This window comes from Loxodonta africana, chromosome 12, assembly GCF_030014295.1.
Source record: "Loxodonta africana isolate mLoxAfr1 chromosome 12, mLoxAfr1.hap2, whole genome shotgun sequence".
NCBI classification, from domain to species: domain Eukaryota; kingdom Metazoa; phylum Chordata; class Mammalia; order Proboscidea; family Elephantidae; genus Loxodonta; species Loxodonta africana.
In genome coordinates, this window is record NC_087353.1 from 92,455,963 (window position 1) to 92,480,657 (window position 24,695).

General features: G+C 50.9%; 1 protein-coding gene across 8 annotated transcripts in view; it reads right to left on the minus strand.

Moving 5' to 3' along the window:
• The window catches only part of MAD1L1 (mitotic arrest deficient 1 like 1), a 492,384-nt gene that overhangs the window by 287,772 nt on the left and 179,917 nt on the right, over positions 1-24,695 (minus strand). For all 8 annotated transcript variants that reach the window (XM_064295955.1, XM_064295956.1, XM_064295957.1 and 5 more), the window contains one exon: positions 22,443-22,587. In XM_064295955.1, coding sequence (XP_064152025.1) covers positions 22,443-22,587 — 145 coding nt within the window. The remainder of the gene's footprint in view (positions 1-22,442; positions 22,588-24,695) is intronic.

The window sequence follows — 24,695 nt, forward strand, 5'->3', positions numbered from 1 at the left end:
AGGCTCTGTGGACAACTCTGCTGGAAGGTTCCAAGCCCATGGAAGCAGCTCACCATCCGGAGGCCTCCTGAGTCACTCAAGAAGTAACTTAAAAAAAAGGGAAAAAAAATTTCCAAGGAGGGAGAGGGACCTGGAACCATCTGGCCTGCCGCGGGCGCCCCCTCCTGGGGAAAGAGGGCCCTGCAATCGAGCCTGGAGGCTGGAAGAGAAGAGGTACTGTCCATGCTACTGGGAAAACCAGGCCACGCTCAGACAGAGGCCGGGTGCAGCTCCCGTATCAGGGCACAGCTACAGGGCTGCTGAGGGTCTGGCCTTCTGAGCTGCTCAGGTAGGGACTCCCTGCTGCCCTGCCCCTTGGACGCCTGTCCACACCTGGGAGAGGAGAATGAAAACTGCTGAGGCACAACAGAGGCCTGGGCACACTTGCCCCCACTGTGGCTAGGTTCCCCCAGCATGCAGCCTGACCTCACTGGGCATCAATGTCCCCCCCAGGAACACAGGCCACCCCAATTGAACCACAGTGACCACAGCAATGACATGCTGGGCCTAGAGAACAGCCCACTCAGTCCTGCTCCCCAAGGAGGGGCAGAGAGACAGACTGACTCAAGGAGTTGGGCCAGAGTGCACAGCCTCCTGATCGCAAGATTGGCACATCTTCTCTGGACCACAGGCATCAGGACCTTCCCAGGATTCCTGGTGTGCAGTGACACAGAGGACAGGTCACTGGGGGCAGAGGCCGCAGGAGGAGAGCTGCTCAATGACACCGAAACGCTGATACAGCATTGTGCGGCCAGGCCAGGCCAGGCTGCCCCAGGCCAAGGGCAGCCAAGTCCGAGCCGCAGCGGCCAGAGGAGGCCGTGGCCTCTCCCACCTTCTGAAATAATCACCAGGAGTGGCCTGGAGACAACTCAAACAACAACAAGGCACAGAGCTATTTTTAGCACCAGCTGCTGGCAGGGAGCCCTGCCTTTGAGCAGCCATCAATTTTCACCTGCAGCCAGCTTCCTTTCCTTTCAGGATCAAGGTTACTCAAAGGTTTGGATTTCTTCGAAATGGAGTTAAAGAGAGAACAGGCTTCTCTACCAAAGATGACAGGGGATTTGGAAGCTCAAAAGAGGACAGTCCTGGCTGAAGAAAGCCCAGGGTGCATTGGGGACAAACGTTCGCATGCAGGCCCAGTCTCCCAGCTCCCAGGACCCCCAAACCCTCAGGACATGAAGCCCCAAGCCTGCCCGAGGCTGTTTGGGCATGGGGGAGACCCGGGACGTGTGTCCTGGGCAGAGCGGCCAGGATGAGCATACAGACCTAGAGAATCTACAACCTCTTTCCCTGTGAAGGCACTCTCGGCTGTGGAAGTCACTGAGGGGCTAACTGGGGCCAGAACAAGGTCCAAAATCTAAGGAGGTGTCAAACATCCCAGGAATCAAGACAAGTGATATTTTAATGCAATATATTAAATACTGAAAATTAAGGCAAAAAAAAAAATGATGATGAATAAAATATGAAAGTTTCAACTAAAGACAGGATTGCCCCTGCACTGGCAGGACTCACCCCACATGTCCCCCTAGTCCCAGCCCTGTGGGACCCCCAGGACCTCCCAGAACCTGCAGAATGCAGACAGCACTGTGCCTGGGGGAGCGGGGGCAGCTATGGCACAGGGTTCTCACTGACCAACATCGCTGCGGGATCCCAGAGGACTAGTGGTGTTCCCCCAGAGACAGTCTGGGAAATGACATTTCACACTTTGGCACATGGGCACCTAAGAACTGGGGCCAAAAAAAAAAAAAAAAAAAAAAGAACTGGGGCCAAGGGTGGATGAACACACTTGCGAGCCATCAGCACTTTCAGAGCAGGGACCAAGGGTCTGACTCATACTCCAGAAAGATCCATCCCAGATGGGCTCACCTCAGGAAGGAGGAGTAAAAGCAAGGACCAGAGGATAAGAGGGCAGGGACTACACTCAGGGGCAAGAACTACCTGCTGCAGCCCCCCAGAGGCTGCCTGAGGCCCCACCATCCTCCTTACCACCCACAGGCAGCACCTGAGAGTAGAGAAGCCAGCGGCAAGCCCTAATCGGCCTGCTGAAAAAGGCAGGTATCCCCACTGCACCTGGACAGGTGACCCCAGTCTCCAAGCAAGAGCGTGTCCTGGGGGGCAAGGCCACTCACTGGGGAGTCAGAAAAATACTGGAAAGCCCATTTAGATAGGTTACCACCAGCTGCTGTCAAATCGACCCTGACTCATAGCGCCCCTGCGTGTCAGAGTAGAACTGTGCTCCACAGGGTTTTCAGTGGCTGATGGTTCGGAAGTTTAATTGCCAGGTCTTTCTTCCGAACTGCCTCTGGGTGGACTCTAACCTTCAGCCTTCCTGGTAGCAGCCAAGTGCATTCGGCATTTGCAGTATTCAGGGATTCTAGATATATACATATAAATATATACATATATTTTCTCAAATAAGAAATTACATACTAATATTTACTTGTTTCATGTTCAGTTGCTGGTCACAGGTCAGGTACATAATTTTAAAACAAATGTGCACATTGGTATGTATATCCCAAATTTCTCAGAGTGGTACACGGTCCAAAGAGCCCGAGAAAACGTGGAAACAACTAATGACCCCGAGGTGCTTATGCCACTGGACATGTGCCCGAGGAAGAGACAGGTGGGGCGGGGCAGGGGAGTCCCTCAGGTGAGGACAGTCAGGGGGACTCCGACCAGCAGAGAGCTGAAGGAAGTCCAGAAAGTGGGGCCTGCAGGCCGATAGGGGTCCCCTCTGTGCGGGAGGAACAGCGTACGGGACAGCGTAGGGGCTCAGAAGACCAGAGGGCTCCTGGACACACGGAGAGGACAGGGGCAGCCTCAAAGGGTGCATGAAGGGGGTAACAGACTCCAGAGCTGAGACCTGCCCAAAGTCACCCAAAGTCCCCACTCCAGAGACCTTGAAGTGGGAGGGGCAGGCAGCAGAGACCCTGGGGTAAGGGAGGCAGTGCCAGAGGGCAGAGACCCTGGGGTGTGGGAGCAGCATCAGAGGGCAGAGGCCTTGTTGTAAGGGGGGCAGTGCCGGAGGGCAGAGGCCCTGGAGTGGGGGAGCAGCATCAGTGGCTGGTGCTGCACAGTGCCCCCACCCTCATCCCCACACAGCTGCACACAGCCCGCTCCCCTTCCTGAGCACTGCTGCCTTTGGGCCATGATTCTTTCACCTTCCATTGTTGGAAAAGAAGACAACATTGTTGGAAGAGGAGACAATTAGCACCATTTCCAAGCTGCTAATTTTGAGTCACAGCATCAAACAAACACCTGGATCTGTCACCTTGCTGCAAGCGCCTTCAGATGTTCCCAAACCCCACTGCGATGGGGCCAGAGAGGCGGCACCAGGCTGCTTACTTCAGGAGCCATTTACCTGTCCTTCCATCCCTCTGACCGTCTGTCCTTCCGTCTGTCTGCACACGGGAGCACCAGGAGGAAAGGTAGGAAAGAGGGGGAGTGGCTTGAGGCGATGCCAGACGCCAGGACCTCACACCTCCTGGCCCCAGGACTGGGGTGAGGGACAGGGCAGGAATGCCGCCCGACTTGCTCTGTGACTCTGGACAAATCACGCTCTCTGGGCCTCAGTCTCCTCCTCTGTTAGGGGCGGGGGTCTAACGTTCAGCACATATTTACCTGGTACCTGCTACATGCAGGGGACTGTGCTAACTGCTGGTGAACAAAGCAGAAAGAGCTTGTCCTCACTGACAGGAAGACAGGAAGAGGGCCAGAGGGTGGAGAGGGAGGGGAGGGGATTGCAATGGCACCAGCAAGCCTGTGTCCTGAATAACTGGCCTGGGCTGGTTAGCTCCTGTAAGCGACACACGGCCGAGCCAGTCAGTCATTTGAGAGCTGCCCACATTGAGGCCTATCACACATGGGCAACGAGACATTATTCTCAGCAAAGGAACCTGGTCCGAGTTAAGTGGAGCCTCAGAGGGCATCTGACTCACGTACTGCCCCCAACACTGAGGCCAATGGGGTGCTGTCATCTCAGCAAGGCCGCCCAGGGGACATTATGGGGTCTCCAACAGCAGAAATACTTCGAGAAGTTTGAGGAAGGGCTGGGTGGTGAGGTCTGGGCACGGCAAGCATGTCCACAGCAGCCGGCACGGCTGGGGCTTAAGCACCTCAACTAGGGCTGGAGCCCCGGGGAGAGGCACCTCCTCCCACCCCAACCTCCCGATCCCACAGGGTCAGAACGCTGCACACTCTCCACGCAGCCCCACACAGAACACCTCTGCGGCTCCCGGGGCCCAAAGCACCCACAAGTGGAGGGAGTGGGGGCCAGGCCTGGGTCTTCTCTGAGTGAAAACAAGCTGTTATTGTTAGGTGCCGTCAGGTTGATTCTGACTCATGGTGATGTCGTGTGACAGAGTAGAACTACCCCATAGGAATAAAAGGCTATAATCTTTACAGGAACAGACGGTCCGGTCTTTCTCCCTCAGAGATGTTGGGTGGGTTAGAACCACCAACCTCTTAGTTCGCAGCTGAGTGCTTAATCATTGCACCACTAGGGCTCCTCGAATACAAGCTCCCATTGCCATCAAAGTGATTCCAACTCATAGGGACCCCATGTGACAGAGTAGAGCTGCCCCATAGGGTTTCCAAGGCTGTAAATCTTTACAGAAGCAGACTGCCACATCCTTCTCCCGTGGAGCAGCTGGTGGGTTTGAATTGCTGACCTTTTGTTAGCAGCTGAGCGCTTAGCTACTGCTTCACCAGGGCTTCTTCAAACACAAGGCAGCAAAGCATAAATGTTGGGATTGTCTGGATTCAGCAGAAACTCGCCCCAGACTGAACGCAGAGAGGGGCAGAGAGGGGAGCCGTGCAAGGAGGGTGGGTCTCACAGGCGCTAGAGAACCCCGGGGGGAGGGTTCTGCATCAGGAGCGGCAAACAAGAGGGTCATGGCTTCTCTGTCTCCCTCTGCCTCCCCCGGTCCCTTTACACAGCTGCACCTCTTCCAGACGCCCACGAGCCCTATCTTAATAAACATCTCCAACTTGGAGAGGGATAAAAGGCATTTTGCTTTGATTTCATTATATTTCCCAAAATTGCTTTTCTCTCTGGGATTTTTCCCCGCCCTGGCTCAGGCCCGCTGCCCCCTCAGTGGCGTAATGCAATAATATTCTCGACAGGGCAGACTTTCTTATAACTTTGCAAATGGCATCTTCCCATAACAAAACAGCGAAAGTTTTTTTTTCTTAAATGAATATAATAGAAATGTCATCTTGGAACGGTAACCCAAAAGGGTGCTGTATTAACACCTGAAAATTAAATGTTAAAGCTGAGAGAGTCTGCGTTTCACTGGGAAAGGAAGAGGGCTGGCTGTCTCAGCAGAATAAACCTGGAATTAGAGTCACGGGCTAGGGATGCCTCATTGTCCCCCCCGGTGCTCCTGCTCCTCACCAGTGTCAGGCAAAAGTGGAGGGGGAGATAGAATCAGAGTCTAAACCCGTGGGTGGTGCATGTGAAAGCACGAAGACACTACTGCACCCACGCCTGCACCTGGGCTGAGACGGTGGCTACAAGTGGCTCTGGGCCTTGGCAGCTGCGTGGGCTGCTGCTCGGGACCCCTGATAGGGGGCTTGAAGGTGCAAACTCAGAGGAGAACCAACAACGCAGAGAAGAGAACAATTGTGAGTTCAGAGACTGCTCCTGAGCCCCTGAGCGGGTATCCAAAGCCAGGTCTGATGACCAGGCTGGAAGCTAGCTGTTCCATCTGTACCTGCGCTGAGCACTATGCTCCGCAAGAAGGTGTGGACAGAAGAGAAGGACAGCAAGTGGGTGATGCAGAAAAGACTGTGTGGCACACAGCCAGCGCTCAATAAATAACGTATAAGAAGGCCAGTAAATGGGCCTTGAACACAAATGAACACAGCCGAATGGAAGCCGTGGAGGCTGGGGAAGAAGAGGTCCTGGGCTGCACGGCAGGTGCTGGGGAGGGCCGTGCAGGAAGGTTCTCGGATGTAAACAGATGGTCAGGAGGAAACACTCTCCTGCCACGCTGGGAGGCAGACACTGTGTGCATGATAAATGAGCAGGTGGTCTTGGGTGGGGTGGGGCACATAGCACAATGGGAAATAAAGACAAAAACTGGGACCAACCCCTCCCCACCACTAGCCTCTCTGTGCCCCACCGGCTGAGCTGAAAGCGGGATCATGGGGCTGGTTCAACCTGCCGCCATGGCTGTCAAGGGGAGCTGCAGAGGTGTAGAAGCACCCAGAATGCATGAAAGGCTGGCTATTTTCCAGAAGACAGAGCAGGCAGTGGATATTATTAAGTATTTTCTACCGTGCTACCTAAGACCAAGAATTCCGGGCATTCAGAGAGCAGGCACGCAAGAGAAATCCTGTAATAAGATTAGGAGAGACTCAGACTCGGAGAAAGGATGTGGGGAGAGGGTGGAGGTGCTGATCAAACACAGCTGACCACATGTGCCGGTTCTTCTGCAAGAAGGGATGTAATGTGCTGTCCACTGGGGGACGAGGGTGGGATGTCAGAGTCCTCAGACAGTTGGACTCAGGTGGGTGAGGGGCACCACAGAGCTCATGCCACAGAAGGGGGCCGAGGAGAGTGGATCCATGGGCCACATTGCATAGCCACCCCTGGGGAGACCCCAGAGGAGCTCCAGCAACACCGGCTCAGAGGCATCACGCTGCTGTACCACCGTCTCACTAACAGGGGTGTCACCTCAGGGCAGAGGGTCACACTGGATGCCAGATGGCACAAGGGAGGCTATGCCCAGCCATGCTCAGAGGTGGCATGAAAACAGAAGTCCGAGAGGTTTATGACCCCAACACGGGGTGAGGATGGCAAGTACACCTTCCAGGCACTCAGGCCAAACTCTCCTAAGGCCTCCTTGCCTTCTGAACCCTGCCCCTTCCTGCCAGCTCATCCATCAGAAGTCGCAGGGCTCTACCTTCAAAGGGCACCCCAGACCCACCCATCCCATTGACACCAGGCTCAGCCATGACCTCGCCCCCTCGGACCACTAAAGATCTGATATGACAGGATCATACAGATCAATGCAGAAAGAGCATTTGATAAAATCCAACACCTATTCATAACAAAATGGAGCCCTAGTGGTACAATGGTTAAGCACTCAGCCGCTAACCAAAAGGTTGGCCATTCAAACCCATCCTGCTGTTCCACGGGAAAAAGGCCTGGCGATCTGCTCCTGTAATTATTACGGCCTAGGAACTCTCTGGGGCTGTTCTACTCTGTCACATGGGGTTGCTATGAGTCGGAATCAACTCAGCAGAACCCAAAAACAACAACAACCTGTTTGCTATCTCCCTGATGAGAAAGAGACCTCCATGAGTTCAGAGTGTCTGTTTATTCATTTACTGTCATTTTCAACAGAACCTCAGACGGTGCCTGGCTCACAGCACATGCCTGGTAAAGATTTGTGAAAAGACAGCAGGAATGAGCAAGTGAGTGAACCAGTTTGCTGTCTTTCCTTCTAATTCCTTTCTGGTTTCCTACCTGCCTATATTATGTGCTCTGAGCAAGCTAAATCTTGCCTGAAAGTCAGCCTTTCTAAATCCAGAGAGAATATCAGAAAATATTTTGAACTGACCGATAACAAAAATATCTCACATCAAAATGTATGGGGTAGACATTCAGGATAAAAACTCTTAGGAACCAACACAAGGAAGAGCATTTCATTAATCCAATGGAGAGTATCTACGGAAAACATGAGGAGCACGCCACACTCAGCAAGGAATTCCTGAATGCTTCCATGAGATCGAAATGAGACAAGGATACCCACTTCTAACCTTGTATTTGACATAAGGATACAAAGAAGGAAAAGGCGCAGGGACTGAAAAAGAAGAAGTAACTCATTACTCACAGCTGGCATGACTGTGCATGTAGGACACTTATCATTAGGATAAGTGAACCTAGCCAAGGTTGTTAAGAATGGGGTCAATATAGGAAACTGGATTTCCATACACCAGCAACATGCAAATTGTTGATAGGTGCCACCCAGTCTATTTCCGACTCCGAGTGACCCCCTGAGTTAGAATAAAATTGCCCCATAAGGTTTTCTAAACTGTAATCTTGACAGTAGCAGATTGCCAGGTCTTTCTCCTGCCTTAATAAACAGAAGAAAAAATTCCTAAGTGACACCATTAAAATAACATTAAAAAAAAAAAAAAAACTTATGAAAAAAATCTAATGATATGCAAGACTTTGACCCTAAAAACTACAAAACATGGCTGAGTGGAACTAAAGAAGACCCAAGTAAATGGAGTCACATAGAATGTTCACGATGACCAAGAGGGCCTTATCTTCCCCTCAATTACAAGACCGAAACCTCAGACAGGCTTCTTTCTGACCCTGGGCTCCTAAGCCCCCTCTCACCAGCACTTAGGAGGAGATCCAAGTGACCTAATAAAAAAAGGAAGAAAAAGAGGAGAAGGTGATAACTGAAACTAAAGAAAAACATTCCAAGCCAAACATCCCTAATTGCAAACTCAGCAATTCACTCACCCGGCCCATCTATCACGTCCCCGACATCTCTCAGGGCTTTCCGCCACCACCCAAGCCCTTAAAGACCCTGCCGTCTCTTTCTTCAACAGAGCTTGGCTCAGACTCAGCTCTGGTCTCTCCCCTACTGCAATGGCATTTGCTGAATAAAGCCACTCTTGCCTGTTTTTCACATTGTCTGGTGTGGTTTTTTTCTTTGACAAGGTATAGGAGATAAAACATTATTAAGATATCATTTCTATCTAAGCTGATCCATAAATTCATAGCAATCCTAATCACATTCCAATAGAGCTTTTTGTGGAAACCGACAAGCTGATTTCTGAAATGTATGAGGAAATGCAAAGGGCCAGGAACAGCCAAGGGAGAAAAACAACAAATTTGGGAGGATTTTACTGCCAGATATCAAAATGTTATCATAAAGCTGCAGTAAATGAAGACGGGGGTACTGGTAAAAACAGAACAAAATGATCAACGTAAGGGTATGTGGGTGTGCGTGTACATGTGTGTATGTTGTTGTTGTTACGTGCTGTTGAGTCAGTTCTGACTCATAGTGACCCTTTGTACAACAGAACGAAACACTGTCCGGTCCACCATTTTCACAATTGTTGTTATGCTTCAGCCCATTATTGATAGTCACTGTGTCAATCTATCTTATCGAGGGTCTTTCTCTCCTTCGACGACCCTCCACTTTACCAAGCATGATGTCCTTTTCCAGGGACTGGTCCCTCCTGATAACATGTCCAAAGTATGTGAGATGAAGTCTCACCATCCTTACTTCTAAGGAGCATTCTGGCTGTACTTCTTCCAAGACAGATTTGTTCGTTCTTCTGGCAGCCCAGGGGACACTCAATATTCTTCACCAACACCATAATTCAAAGGCATCAATTCTTTTTTAGTCTTTCATATTGACTGTCCAGCTTTCACCTGCATGAGGCGAATAAATACCATGGCTTGGGTCAGGTGCATCTTAGTCCTTAAAGTGACATCTTTGCTTTTTAACACTTTTAAGGGGTCTTTTGTAGCAGATGTGCCCAATGCAATGTGTCACTTGATTTCTTGAGTGCTGCTTCCATAGGCGTTGATTATGAATCCAAGTAAAATGAAATCTTCGCCAGCTTCAATATTTTCTCCATTTGCCATGACGCTGCTTATTGGTTCAGTCGTGGGGATTTTTGTTTTCTTTATGTTGAGGTGTAATCCATACTCAAGTCTGTAGTCTTTGATCTTTATCAGTAAGTGCTTCAAGTCCTCTTCACTTTCAGCAAGCAAGGCTGTGTCGTCTGTATATGGTAGGTTGTTAATGAGCCTTTCTCCAATCCTAATGCCCCATTCTTCTTCATATAGTCTGGCTTTTCGGATTATTTGCTCAGCATACAGACTGAATAAGTATGGTGAAAGAATACAACCCTGATGCACACCTTTCCTGACTTTAAACAATTCAGTACTCCCTTGTTCTGTTCGAACAACTGCCTCTTGGTCTATGTACAGGTTCTTCATAAGCACAATTATGTATTCTGGAATTCCCATTCTTCACAATGTTATCCATAATTTGTTACGATCCACACAGTCGAATGCCTTTGCAGAGTCAGTAAAACACAGGTAAACATCTTTCTGACATTCTCTGCTCTGAGCCAGAATCCATCGGACATCAACAATGATAGCCCTCATTCCATGTCCTCTTCTGAATCTGGCTTGAATTTCTGGCAGTTTCCTGTCGATGTACTGCTGCAACCGCTTTTGAATGATCTTCAGCAAAATTTTACTTCTGCGTGATATTAATAATATTGTTCAATAATTTCCACATTCTGTTGGATCACTTTTCTTTGGAATAGGCATAAATATGGATCTCTGGTATGTTGGCCAGGTAGGAGTCTTCCAAATTTGTTCACATAGATGAGTGAGCACTTCTAGTGCTGCATCCGTTTGTTGAAACATCTCAGTTGATATTCCGTCAGTTTCTGGAGCCTTGTTTTTCATCAATGTCTTCAGTACCATCAGTTCTTGATCATATGCTCCCTCCTGAAATGGCTGAACGTCAACCAATTCTTTTTGGTACAGGCATTCTGTGTATTCCATATACGTACATATGTGTGTGTGTGTGTGTGTGTGTGTACGTATGTATACATATATGTTCACAGCAGCGTTATTCAAAATATCCACAACCTAGGAACAACCCAAATTTAAATGTCTAGAAAAAAAGTAATATATGCATCGAATGGAACACTTCACAGAGCACTGATGAAAAATTAGAGAACAAATTTCAGCCATGCACAACATCGGTGAACCTCACACACATCATGTTGAGTGAAAGAGGCCAGACACAGAAGAACATACTGCGTGATTCTATGTACATGAAGCTCAAAAATGGGTGGAAGTGAAAGCCAGGGAAGCGGCTGCCTTGGGAGCTGGGGCTGGTGACTAGGAAAGACCAGGAGGGTCTCCGAGGTGCTGTGAGTGACTTGCTTTGACCTAGGGAGTGGGTGTACACACGCTCAGTCTGTAGCAAGTCCCTGGCTATATACTTACACATTGGCCACTTTTCTGATGTGGTGGTGGTGGTGGTGGTATGTGCTGTTGAGTCGATTCTGTCTCATGGCAACCCCATGTGATAGAGTAGAACTGTTCCCATAGAGTCTCCTAGGCTGTAATCTTCACAGGAGCAGATAGCCAGGTCTTTCTCCTGTGGAGCCCCTGGGTGGGTTCGAAACACCAACTTTTGGTTAGCAGCAGAGCACTGAACCATTGTGCCACCTGGGCTCCTTTTATGATGTACGCCAAACTTCAAAACAAAGATGTGGTGGAGCTCATGCAGAACCTGGCCAAGCACATGGAGGTGTGTTCGAGAATGTTCCACAGCACTGTTTGAGATGGGAAAACTGGAAAAACCCAATACCCGTTTGGAGAAGAGTGGATAAATAAACTGCAGTTTCTCATTCACTGTAATACCACACAAATCAGCAAAGATGAAGGAACTGTAATCACATGGATGAATCTCAAAACTGCCACCTTAAAAAAAAAAAAAAGGATGCACAGAAGTATGATTCTATTTATACAAAGTGTAAAAGTGGGGAAAACCGAACAAATGTTTAAAGACATACTTGTATGTGAGAAAACTTAAAAGCGAAACAAAGGATGAGTTACCCAGAACTTAGGGCAGCAGTTACTTCAGCAGGGGAGGCAGCAAGAGGCCAAGATCAAGAAACTTCTAAGTACAAATAATTTTCTATCGCTTCTGTCAGGGGGTGGGCATACGGGAGTTTGTTTTATCCTTTAAGCTTTCTGTGTATGTTCTATTCTCTCTTTGCACATATAATGTTTCTCACCAGGAGGTGAGTCAGGAAGGAAAGGAAGCGTGGGTTGCGTCACCACCATCTTCCTCAGGCACAGGAGATAAGTTGTGAGGCTTAGGAACCCCTCCATCTCATCCCATCCCCACCGCCCCAGGCTGTGCATGACTCCAGGGTTTAAGGAGACACTGTTTGGGTAAATCAGGGCTTTTCAATGCAAGCCGGTACTTGGAGCTGCGCCCACGTCGGGCTGCAGGAGCACAGGGAAGCTAGCTGGGCCTCATTAGGGTGTGCTCCAAGTGCAAAGTGCCAACTATAACACCCAGGGTAATAGACTGCACTTCCCGTCACCCACACACTGCATGGACCTCAACCCCGCACAGATTGCCTCCACTGAATCCTCACCAAGGAGCGAGAAAAATAACCTGTCCCAAGTAACTTGCTGAGCAAAACCCAGTGATGGGCCCACCACCCAGTGCGTGCCGTGCCAGTAGCCAGCTGGAAGTGCAGAGTGACTGTGGCTTCAGCAGGGCCCCCACCTGGACTGGCATCCCACCTTGGCCTTTGACAGGGCACAAAGTTGTTAGGAGCCACCTAAGTTCTTCTCAGAAAGCTCCTTCTGTGCAGGACAGCAATTCTAGGGTATGGAAAGCCACTCCTGCTCATCCGGGAGCAGGGACCAGCTCCCTACGCCTCACCATGACTTCCTTATACATACTTCTCCACAGAAATCCAGGAACCACAGCCCTGGAGGGATCTCAGAGATGGGACCCTCTATTCTCCCCATGTCTCAGGCACAGAAAGCAAGACCTGGACCACCTGCTGCTGCAGGAGGGCACCAGACACTGCCGGGAGCAGGACAACCCACCCTGTTCTGGGCCCTGGGAGCCCCAGCCGCCCAGGCCACCCTGTCACTAACTCGACTCAGATGCTGAGACCAGGGATGCTGGACCACTAGCTGAACAGCCTACCCTACAGGAAGCAGCTGTGCTGTGGAACTCCATCCTGAGAGGTCATCTAAGTAACGATGCCAAGTGACAATGAGGAACATAAAGGGCTATATTTGTTCAAAATCAATAGCAAAAACACCACAACTCACCCAGAGCCCGGGCCAGAACAGGGATGGGAGACTTCAGGCAACGTCTTGGATCTAAAGGGACCCCCAAGAAGGAAGCAGGTCCTGGCAGAGTCAAAAAAGAGCTTGCACATGAAGAATGTGCCCCCACCACCCCTGCCACAGTGTCCCCGAAGAAGGCTCCGCGATGGCAGAAGAGCCTAGAGACTCAGCACCTCCACAGCTCGGAGGGCCCCAGATGTGGCTCCTAGAACTTCGTCTGGACCTCGGCGAAGCCAAGTGGACTGCAGCTTTCTCCCTGGACTCCCTCTTCTGGACTGGAGACGGGAAGCGCTCGGAACTCTTCTGAGACCCCTCTTGCACGTGCCTCAGTTTCCCCAAAGTGTGCCTTTGCGGTATGATTATTTCTTCCGTGGAAGAGGCCACCAGCCACGCTTGCTGACCAGTGTACCCCTGCTCTGCAGCCATGCCTGCTGACCAGTGTCAGCTCTTTCCAGATTTATATCCATCTGGACTGTGCGCTGCAGATAAAGTTCCCAGTCTCCCTGCATCTACCAGTCATCTCCAAGCGTGGGAGCAACAACAGGATTGCAAGCCACCTTGTCCTCTGTAAGCCCCTCTGCTCCCGGCCAGCTGAAGCCCGGCAGTGTTGGTCATCTGTGCTCATCCCACAGCAATGGTCTCAGGAACTAACAGTGACCGCTAGTATTTCTGAAGAGCCTTCTAGTTTACAAAGGGTATCTTACGAGTGTGCACATAACTAATTCTCAGAACAAGCCAGAAAGATGCATGAGATGGACTCATCTTATCAGTATCCCCAATTTCCAGAGAAGGTACCATAGATTAATTTGCTCGTGGTAACACACCTAGCTAAGGAGTGCTGGTGGCATGTGCTCCCATAAAGATTACAGCCTAGGAAATCTGTGGGCAGTTCTACTCTGTCACATGGGGTTGCTAGGAGTCAGAACCGACTCGACAGTACCCAATAATGACAATAATAAAAACGAAAACACTGTCTTGAGTCCCTTACCGTGTACCAAGCACAGGTATTATGAGGTCATTGAATCCTCATGGCCATCTTAAAAAAGAGCTAGTCACACTAACTCCTGTGTCCCCAACCTACACATGAGAAGAGCCAAGGTAGAGAGACGCCACCATCTGCCAAGGACCCTGGAGCGTGAGGGGCAACAGAACTCAAATCTAGACCATCTCCTCTGATGCTGCTTTTATACTCTCCACACCCATTCATTCTCTCTATGCTCACTCGTTCTCTCTATACTCAGGAAGGGCTGCTGGGGGCAAAGACTGGGAGAAGAAGCCCACTCCAATCCCCTCAACAGGGGACCGCCTGCAGTCAGTCCTCAACAAAAAGGTAACGACGTGTTGCCTCAAAGGAGCCCTGGTGGCACAATGGTTAAGCGCTCAGCCGCTAGCCAGAAGGTTCGAACCCACCCAGAGGCTCCACAGGAGAAAAGACCTGGTGATCTGCTCCTGTAAAGACTACAGCCTAGAAAACCCTACGGGGTAGTTCTAATCTGTCGGACGGGGTCACTACGAGTTGGAATTGACGCAACGGCACTCAACAACAACACGTCTAGCTTGTATAGGCCCAGGACACTAACCCAGAACCTGGAATCCAGGTCTCCTTGGACATTGGAATACATACCACTCTGGATTTCCCCATTTCTGGGACTTAACACAGGCAGAAAGTCACCACGACCACAAACCCATTTGCTGTGCACTGGCCACATGTAGGACACTGGCCTAGATGCCCAGGGGCAATGCTGCTCACCATATGACTGTGTCCTCCTCCTTCTAATGGCCATTCCACCCTGGATTTTTTTTTTTTTTTTTTTTTTGGTGGGGGAGGAGGAGTCTGTAGAAAAGAGAGGGAGGGGAAGTCTTTCAAATAAAAAAAAAAAAAGAAAACCAAAACAACAATTTCTTGCCAAAAGTTAGCTCTCACTGCTCAGGCTCTATAAATAACGAGATTCTGCAACTATACTGAGGGCTGTTAGGGGCGCCCTGGAAATAGCTCACTTCAAATAGGAAAATGGTTTGTGTTCACCCAGTTCTAGAAGCCAATTTTCAATTGCTTAAAATAGTCATGATATTTTACCAAGGTAATTATACTCTTAGCTATCAGTAACAATTAAACCCTTAGACTGAAGCTGCTTAATAAAGGTCTCAAAATAAAATTGCACATTGCAAGCACTGTATATTTAAATGTCAAGCACGCAAATAGAGCCCTTGGAATGAAGGCAGAGTTGGGCCCGGCCCACAGGACTCCTGCCCAGGGACAGAGGAGGGGCCTGTCCCTCCCACCAGCCTTGAGCCCACCAGCCACCCTTCTGGGGGTCCCCTGAGAAGGAGCAGTTTCTCGGCTGGTGTGAGGTCTGCTCAGAAGCCCAGGCAGGTTATTCAGAAGGTAGGCAGCGGCAGTGTTGATGGCCACTTGGGCACGAAACCATTGCGTGTCAATGCCCACGCTGGCTCTGCGGAGCAGGTGAGATGAACGACTGCATCAGGCATTCGCAGGACAGATCCAGCAGCCCGGCTGAGGGGCGATGGGTATTGATCCATCACAGACATGCCTTTGAGGGACTGGTAGAATCACCAGCCAGTGCCTGCGATCAAGACCACTTTCTCCAGCTGAGAGCAACGCCCACGAGGCGGCAGAGACAAGGCCTGATTTAGCCAGAGAACACCAACGTCCTGGACCTGACCTGCTGGGCCAGGGGAGGGAGAGTGGAACATTCCGGCCTGGGGACTAGGGTGCTGAAGCTCAAGGACAGAGAATCCACCAGAAAGCGGCCGAAAGCAGCTGGGCCACAAACGTCAGCAGGTGCCTGAGTTGCTCATTGGGGCAACAGAGAGCCCAGGCCCCCAGGTGATGAGAATCACCCCATATCTACCATGAGAAATCATTGTGACGGGACTTTTTTAGCACTGAGGTGGATGGGTCTGGACACCCACTGTTGTTGTCATTGTGTGGCCGTTGAGTCAATTCCAACACATAGCAACCCTATACGACAGAGGAGAACTGCCCCATACGGTTTTCTAGGCTGTAATCTTTATGGGAGCAGACCACTACACCTTTATCCCAGAGAGCTGTTAGGTGGGATCCAACCACCAACCTTTTGGTTAGCAGCCCAGCGTTTAACCACTTTGCCACCAGGGCTCCTTGAAAACCCATTGCAGCCAACATAATTCTGGAAAAACAGAACGGGATCATCAACAGATGGGCTACAAGCCACATGAGGCCCCCACGGGTGCTTGGCCTGACTCACACAGTGATTTGTAAACGGGAAACTTCATATAAACATCAGAAGATTCTATAGGACAACCATCACTGAGGCTGCCTCTCACGTGTTGCACATGGTCAACAGTTGCCTGTGCACCACAGATGCAGCCCCCTTTATGTTGCCTGCCTGGCACATGTGGGTGTCTGAGTTTTCAAAGTGTGGCCTCAATGCCCTCTCTCACCAATCACTGCCTCTGGTGTGGCAGGCCAGATATGTCCACTCAAAACGACTGCACCCTAATCCCTGGATCCCATAAATACGTTACCCTATAAAGTGTAATTAAGGACCTTAGAATCCTTGGATTACTTGGTAGGCCCCATCCAATCACATGTGCCCTTAAGGCAAAGAGGTTTCTCCTGCTAGAGCCAGAGAGATGCAGCAGAAAGAAGTGGAGAGGAGCCTGAGAGATCTCGACCTGCCGACACTGGAGTGCCCTTGTAACGTAAGAAGGAATGTGGGTGACCTCTGGGAGCAAGGATGACCCCAGCTCACAGCCAGAAAGAAAATGGGGACCTTATAGGTTTTCGCTAGGTTTTAGTCTTAACAGCCACAGGAACTGAACTCAGCACCCAAAAGCGCTTGGAAGGTCCCTGGGTGGTGCAAATGGTTTGAATTCAACCACTAACCTGAAAAGGAGCCCTGGTGGTGCAATGGATAAGAACTCAGCTGCTAACCAAAGGATTGGTGGTTCAAACCCACCCAGAGGCTCTGGTGGAGAAAGGTCTGGTAACCTGCTCTCATAAAGATTACAGCCTAGGAAATCCTATGGGGCAATTCTACTCTGTAGCACATGGAGTTGACATGAATCAGAATCAACACAACAGCACCCAACAGCAACAGCAACTAACCTAAAAGTTGGCAGTTTGAACCCATTCAGTGGCACCACGGAAAAAAGGCCTGGTTCTCTGCTGCTATAAAGATCACAGCCAAAAAAAACCCTATGTGGCACTTTTACTCTGTCACACAGGGTCACTATGAGTCTGAATTAACTAGACAGCAACAGGTTTAGCTTTTCTTTTTAATGCATCTGGAAGCAATTCTCCCCCAGAGCCTCCAGGTAAGAGCCTAGTGTTAGCTGGGCTGGCACTGTGATTTTGGTCTTGTGAAACCCTGACCCGCCCTGACTCCTGAGCTACAAGACCATGAGATGACAAATCTGTGCTTTTGTAAGTGGCAAAGTATGTGGTAATTCATGAGTGCGACAACAGAAAACTGATACACCCAAACACTAAGGAATAATCACGCTCTCTCGTGGGACTCCAGCCTTCCACTCCCCACCCAGGTGATACATTCTGGCTTGAGAGGAACACCCTCCAACTCACCTAACCAGTATCAACAAGGAAGAACATACCCTGGAGACAAAGGCCCAGGGAGACAGGAAGAAAAGACCACACCTGGCTTTCCCAGGAGCCTTCTTCCAAACTCTTGGGGCGCCGATGGAGGACTCCGGTACATGAGCTTGAAAAGTCACTGCCCACCACCACCACCCACATTCACACTCCTGAGTGATAAAAACTGCAGGTACACAACCATTCAGAGCAGCTGTATTTGTAAAAGCCAAAAACTGGAATAAACCAAAGTATCCTTCAATTGGCAAAGGGTTGGGCAAACAGCGGTACATCCATACTGCAGAATACTACTCTGCCAGAAAAAGCAATGAACTACTGATGCACAGAACAGCTTGAATGGATCCCAAGGGTATTATGCTGAGTGAAGAAAGTCAACCTCAAAAGGTCACAGACTGTATGATTCCATTTATATAACATTCTCGAAATGACGTATTTATAGAAATGAACAGATTGGTGGTTGCCAGAGGTTAGGGATAGTGGGGAACAGCGGAGTTGGTGTGACTCTGAGGTAGTAGTGGTTACACGAATCTACACAAGTTATACAGCGACACAGAACTGAACATACATCTTGGACTATTGTCAAAGTCCTACTTTTGCTATTGTACTATGATGGAAGAAGTGACCACTGGGGAAACTGGGTGAAGGGCATAAGGGACTCCTTTGTACTATCTTTGCAACCTCCTGCGAATCTATAATTAATTCAAAATAAAGTTTGTTTGTTTTTTTAAAGCCACCGTCCAGGATTAACAATTCTGATGCTATTATACATGCGTTCTGGAACTGAACAATTCAGTAAATGGATGGCAGATGGTGGAAGGCAGATTTTTTGCTATTGGAGTGGGAGTTTACAGATAAGCAAGGGATGAGGCTAGAATAATTCACGTGGCAATGGATCCAGGTTAGAGACATCAATGTGAACTCACGTTTTGGTTAGTATTGATACAATTACAAATAAAAATATTTATAGATATGTATTACCCAGTGCCATCGAGTCAAGTCCGACTCATAGCAACCCTATAGGACAGAGTAGAACCGCCCCACAGAGTTTCCAAGGAGCACCTGGTGGATTTGAGCTGCCGACCCTTTGGTTAGCAGCCTTAGCGCTTAACCACTACGCCACCAGGGTTTCCAAATAGATATGTATATATACACACAAATATTTCTTTGCTCTGTCCACTGGGAGGGCCTAGAAGCAATGGCACCCCATCAGCAATGAGCACACCCAGCATCCAGAGCTCGGTTTCTAATGCTCTTTTCCAATAAAAGAAACCAGAGCTCCTTGGAGGAATGGCTGATTCTAGGACTGGGCTGAAAATATACAAGATGCGCCTGGAGCATCTCACTAGAAGTAAGGAGGTGCTCAAAAAACTAACCAAAACAAAACAAAACCCCACAAGGGTTGCACGTGACTTCCTGTCAAAGGGCACAGGAGATGGCTGAAGGAACTTTCAGCAGTCAAAGCTGGAACAAGTCGAGCAACAAAATGAAGCAGTACTGAATTAAAACGCAAAGTATAAAATAATATCCATGAGTCTATCTGCTATAAATAATTGAATAGATACATAAATGGGGGAGAAGAGGCAAATCTCTTGTGCAAAAGAATGCCAAATAATTCATGTAGACACTCTGCCTTCCAGGAGGTGGAGCATAACTCCCACTCCTTCAGTGTGGGCTGAACGCAGTGACTGCCTTCCAAAGAGGACAGTATGGAAAGGTTACATGGAGAAACCTAACAAACTCTACCCCAGTCAGATGGTCAAGGACAACATCAACAGTGAGAGGTCACGTTGACAGTTTGTACCCTTGATATGTGATGAGAACAGCACTTCATTTCTGGTCTTCCTCCCCAAAACCATAACCCCAGTCTATTCAGAAAAAAAAACATTAGATGAGTCCCAATAGACAGGCAGCCTACAAAACACTTGACCAACACTCTTCAAAACTGTTAGAATCATAAAAACCAAAGACAGTCTGAGAAACTGTCCCAGCCCAGAAGAGCCCGAGGAAACATGACAACAAAATGTGATATAGGATCCTGGATGGGTCCTGGGCAGAAAAATGGCCTTAGGCATAAGCTAAGGAAATCGGAAGACAGCGTGGACTTTAGATAATAACAACAGATCAACACTGGCTCGTTAATTGTGTAACAGATGTGCCACACGAGTGTAATATGCTAATAATAGGAAACCTGGAGCAGGGCATATGGGAACTCTCTGCATTATCTTTACAATGTTTCCATAAACCTAAAACTGTTCTCAAAAATAAAGTTTATTTTTAAAAAGGTCACTGCTTAAAACCACGAGACACCCTCACCAGCCGGTGCCACCACGGCTCTTGCCAGGAGCAGAGGGGGCTCCGCCCACACTGGACTACCACGCAGCATCCGACAGGCCAGGGGCCCACCGTCCTGCATGAATTAGCAACACCTGCGAGCACATGGCTGCCCGGCCAGCCCACAGGCCCCACCTGGGATGCTGCCACACCTGCCCTTGTTGCCTCACTCTGGGCTCCCTGACGGATCTGCTCTTCCCCTGGAATGCTGAGGGGTCCCCACTCGCCACATCCAGTCAGCCCCTGCAGCATCTTGAGTCCTCACAGCAGGTGGGTATGCCTCACCTTGGTCATTGGGGCTGCTTCCCTGTTTGTGGGTCCCAGTGCTTCCCTTGGGCAGTGCTTGAAGGACGTAGCGTGGGAATGGAGTGCAGGAGCAGAGCATGCTGTCTATGGGCTCACTGCTGTGCCTGTGAGCACCATCCAAGTGAGAACCAGGAAGGCTAACGCCCAGAGCTACCTGAGCGTGACAGCTGCAGACACATTCAGAGCGTCAGCCCTTGCAGGGACCCCAGAGGCCGTCCAGCCTGAGCTGTCTGGTTTGCAGGTGGGTAAAGCAAGGCCCAGAAAGTCAAAGACCACCCCTCACCTGGGGCACAGTGCTTCCCACTGCAGGTGACCACAGCATCTCCTCCCTCTCATCTCCAAGAACATCAGTTCGAGACACCTACTACCAACCACACTTGGTCTCACTCCCCTCCGGTGCCTGGGCATGGAGGGTACACTCACGCCTAGGCTCCAGTGCCTCCTCAGCCCCACTGCTGGACTCTCCTCGAGGACAGGGACAGGGACATGTATTCACACCTGACTACTGCCCACAGGAGCCCTCACTGGCTGAAGTCATTTCATCTATGCCTCTCCTGTTTCAGAATGTTTGGGAGCTAGAATGGGCAGCATCTTACAAATGGTCTTTTTGCTCCTATGCTGGTCCCCAGAAGGCAAGTTTCTCCATACATCCTCTCAAAACTGTGACTGCACCCTCAGGTGGGCTTCAACACCACCTGTCCCTGCCTCGATGTGCAGGTGCAAGGTGGCTTGTTGTGGTGGCCCGGGTCCCCCACGAGGCTGTAGATTCTCCCAGGGCTGAATGTTTGTGTGTATCAGCAGCCCGAGTGGGGATGAGACGCCAGCTAGCACCCGGTAAGTATCTGGGGACAATGGGAAAGAGTCCTACCCGAAAACTGGAGCTGGGTGCTGGGTAATCTACTAGATAAGCAGCTGATGGCCACACCAAAGGGCTGGGCCATCTTTGACAAGAGGTAGCTAAGAAAACCAGTTCTAGATATTTCTGGAATTTCTCCTCTTAGGGGTCCACCTATAAAGCCGGGGCTCCTGAGTCAGCATCCGGGACTCTGTGTAGAGAAGTCAGCCAAGAAGCCAGGTGAGCTGACATCCCTGGAAGCCCCCAGATCTGGGGCTTTAAGTGGTGGCCAAGACCAAGGTGAGATCTTCTTGTAAGGGACAGCTGGGGCTGTCAGGAACTTGCTGGAGAGGCCACAAACCACTGGCTTTTAGTAACGGAAATATGCTTGCATCCTAGGAGCTCTGCAACCAGGAGGCCCCGGCAGCACCGGTTTTCATCAGAAGCGATCAGTAACAGACCAGCATTAGCTACACACGGCTCCTGCTATTTCCTGGGTTCCACAGTCCCCCAAGGTCTGGGGGCAGCGAACAGCCCTCAGCTCACTCCAGCTCAAGGGCAGGTTGTTTCAGCTGGACATCGCCACCTGGAAAGCATCTAAGGACAGACTCAGGCCTTTTCCTCCCTCGTCTTCTGAAGTTCCGGCATCCAAGGCAATGCTTTCAATAAGACTCTTACAAAAAACCACTTTCACACTGCAGCGGGCTCTGCCTATCGAGGCAGGCATCAGAACTCCTCAGGCAAAGCAATTAAAGAGTGTCTGACGGCAGAGGTGGCTCGGCTGGAGCTGGGGACAAGGACACATTGCCTGGCGCATCTGGAAGCAGTGGCGATCTTCATCCCAGCCCCCTTGGCTTAACCTGCAACTGCCAAGCACTAAGGAAGGGATGGACTCTTGCCCCTGGTCACAGTGCACAGACTCTCGTGTGTGAGGATGCAGGAACACAGCAGGGACAAAGTGCTGACCCCATGCCGTCGCCACTGTGCCCTCCAGGCCCACGCACATGATCCCGAGGCCCTATAAATGCCTGCAGTGGACACAGGGTGCTGGAGCAGACCCCGCACAAGGGCGCTTGGATCTCCAAGTGGGGCACCAGGGTGTGGAGAACTGCATGTGGCTTCTGAAAGCCCTCAAGACCACCCAGGATGAAAACACGGGGCCTGGAGAAACACACAATCTTGCCCTGTGGCCAGAGAGACGGCAAGCTGGCCAGAAACTGGGACTCAAGGACAGCTCCGAGTCACACTGACGGACAGATGAAGTAAGCAAGGAAATGGACACTGGAGCTAAAAGGCATCCTGGTTTGGGGGAGGCCTTGACAAGCGTGGGGTGCCCAGGGAGAGCAGGAGGGGGCCACCTGTGGGGCCCTGGTACCTTGGTCAGCAGGAGTGGACACAGGGCGGCTGGGAAAGGGTCTGCCCTCAGGGCCCCGTACCTTGGTCAGCAGCAGCACACGCTTCTGCAGCCTCCGAGCCAGGGCCTCGCTTGTCTCACGCCGCTTGCGCTCCTCCAGCAACTGGCTGCCCACCTGGCGGACCTCGTCCTGAAGCTGCTGTCGTGCCTTCTCCAGCCCGCGGGCACTGCAGGGACAGAGGGCAAAGACGTGAGGCCAGTGCACCCCCTCCTCCCGCAACACAGCCCCCAAAGCACAGCCCCTCTGGGCACAGGACCCCGCTGTCACCCACCCCTGGAACCTGAAATAGCACTGCTGCATGCAGAGCAGAGGGCAGAACTGTGAGGCTGGTGCACCCCCTTCCCACCTGGGCTCCCATCCCCCATAGCAAGGCCCTTTGGGGTGCGGGACCCCACTTCACCACTCTTGGAACCAGAAATAGCACTGCCACACGTGCGCCCCATCACATCCTCACTCTGAATAGCTACTTAGCGCCTTTCAGGAGTTTCTGGATTTCAAATCTACACCCAGGGTGATCCCAGAGCATGGAGGAGGGGGCGGCCCACACACCACACACAATGGGGAAGATTGTCGTGGGAGGCGGCTGGAGCTGGGCTCTGAATGAGCCCAATCACCACGGCTTCCCATCTGACTCACGTCCGCAGGTGTGCGGCGGGGCTTGGCGGTACCTCAGCCCACAATCCGAGCCGGCAGAGGCGAGGCCTGGAGGACTGCCTGCAGCCCAGGGAACCCCGCTGCCCCGCTCGGGCTGACTGGAGGCGAGGGGCACTGGAGCAGGTCTCAGGGAAGTCTCTTTGCCCTGAAAGCTGCCTGATGTCTCTGCCAACTCTGCATTTTAAATGTCACCCCTCCCTTTCGTGCCCCAGGCCTCGGCCTCAGCCCACTTCACACCTAATTACAAGAGTACCTGACCCTTGTTCTATGCTAGTTAGTCCTAATTAGTCCTTCGAGCACAGGCACAGATGGGGCCAGTGTCATCCCTCAGGTGGTGGGGCACTACGCGGACATTGACCAGGGTGTCAGACTGTTGGGGGCATGTCCCAAGCCTGCAGTTTGGGGAACACAAAGCCCTCGCATCCAGATGGGGTCAAACTTGTGGCTGGAGACCTCTCCACAAGGCATGCGCAAAGGAGTGCACGGCTGTCCCAAGAGCCGAGAGAGACTCCTGGTGCTGGGGGGTTGGGGCTTGGTGCTGCAGAGCCGGACCGGGCCCTGAGGGAGCCGGCTTTCATCTGAGTAGTACCAACTCACTAAGACGGGGGAGTCCTTAGCACCCAGCCACACCTGGCAGCTCCAGTGAAGCGAGAGCGCTGGCACTGAGGGGCCACACCTGAGCCTCCATGCCTGCTCTGAGGTGCCTTAGAACCAGACCCACTGCAGGAGGGCGCAAGAGCACCGCATTAGCAGCACACGCGCAGGCAAGGCAGAGCCCTAAGGCCTTGGGCCAGCCCAGGCTGAAGCAGCCACCTGCCAGGCTGTAAGGGAAATTTCGGTCTCCCAGGAGAAGAACTCAGCGAGATGCGGAAGGCAAGGAGGCCACGTGCTCCGACAGGAGGCCCCTGACCATATGGGACGGCACTGGGCAGACAGCCACGGACGAGTGCCGTCCCAGGCCCTCAGGACTGCTGGGGGGCTGGAGGCTCAGAACAGAGTCAGGGCCCTGGGTCAGCTCCCTGCTCCCAAGGCCTGACCCAAGGCCGGACATTTAATGAGCACACAGTGACACTGTTATGAACTGAATTGTGTCCCCCCAAAATGTGGATGTAATCCTATTGGAGAATAGGTCCTTCTTTGTTATGTTAATAAGGGCGTATCAGCATAGGACATGTCCTAAGCCTAACTGCGTTTGAGATATAAAAAGACACAGAAAAAATAAATAAGAAAGACAGAGAGAAGCCAGCCAGCACAGATGGGGAAAGATAGGTGCCATGTGGAGACTCCCAAGGAACACGGAGAAGGACCCTAGAGAAGCTGAGACAAGGCTTTTCCCCCAGAGCCAACAGAGAAAGCCTTCCCCTGGAGATGGTGCCCTGAATTTAGACATCCAGCCTCCTAAACTATGAGAAAACAAACTTCTGTTTGTTGAAGCCACCCACTTGTGGTATTTGTTACAGCGGCACTAAGTGACTGAGAATTGAACACAGAAGCAGAGGTAAAAACACTTCAGCATTCAATAGGGCATGATGCTACTGACCGCTCTCTAAAGAGCCTTGCTCAGAGCCATGAGCAACTCAGCTTTGCACTCACATATTCGTTCATTCATTCATTCAGCAT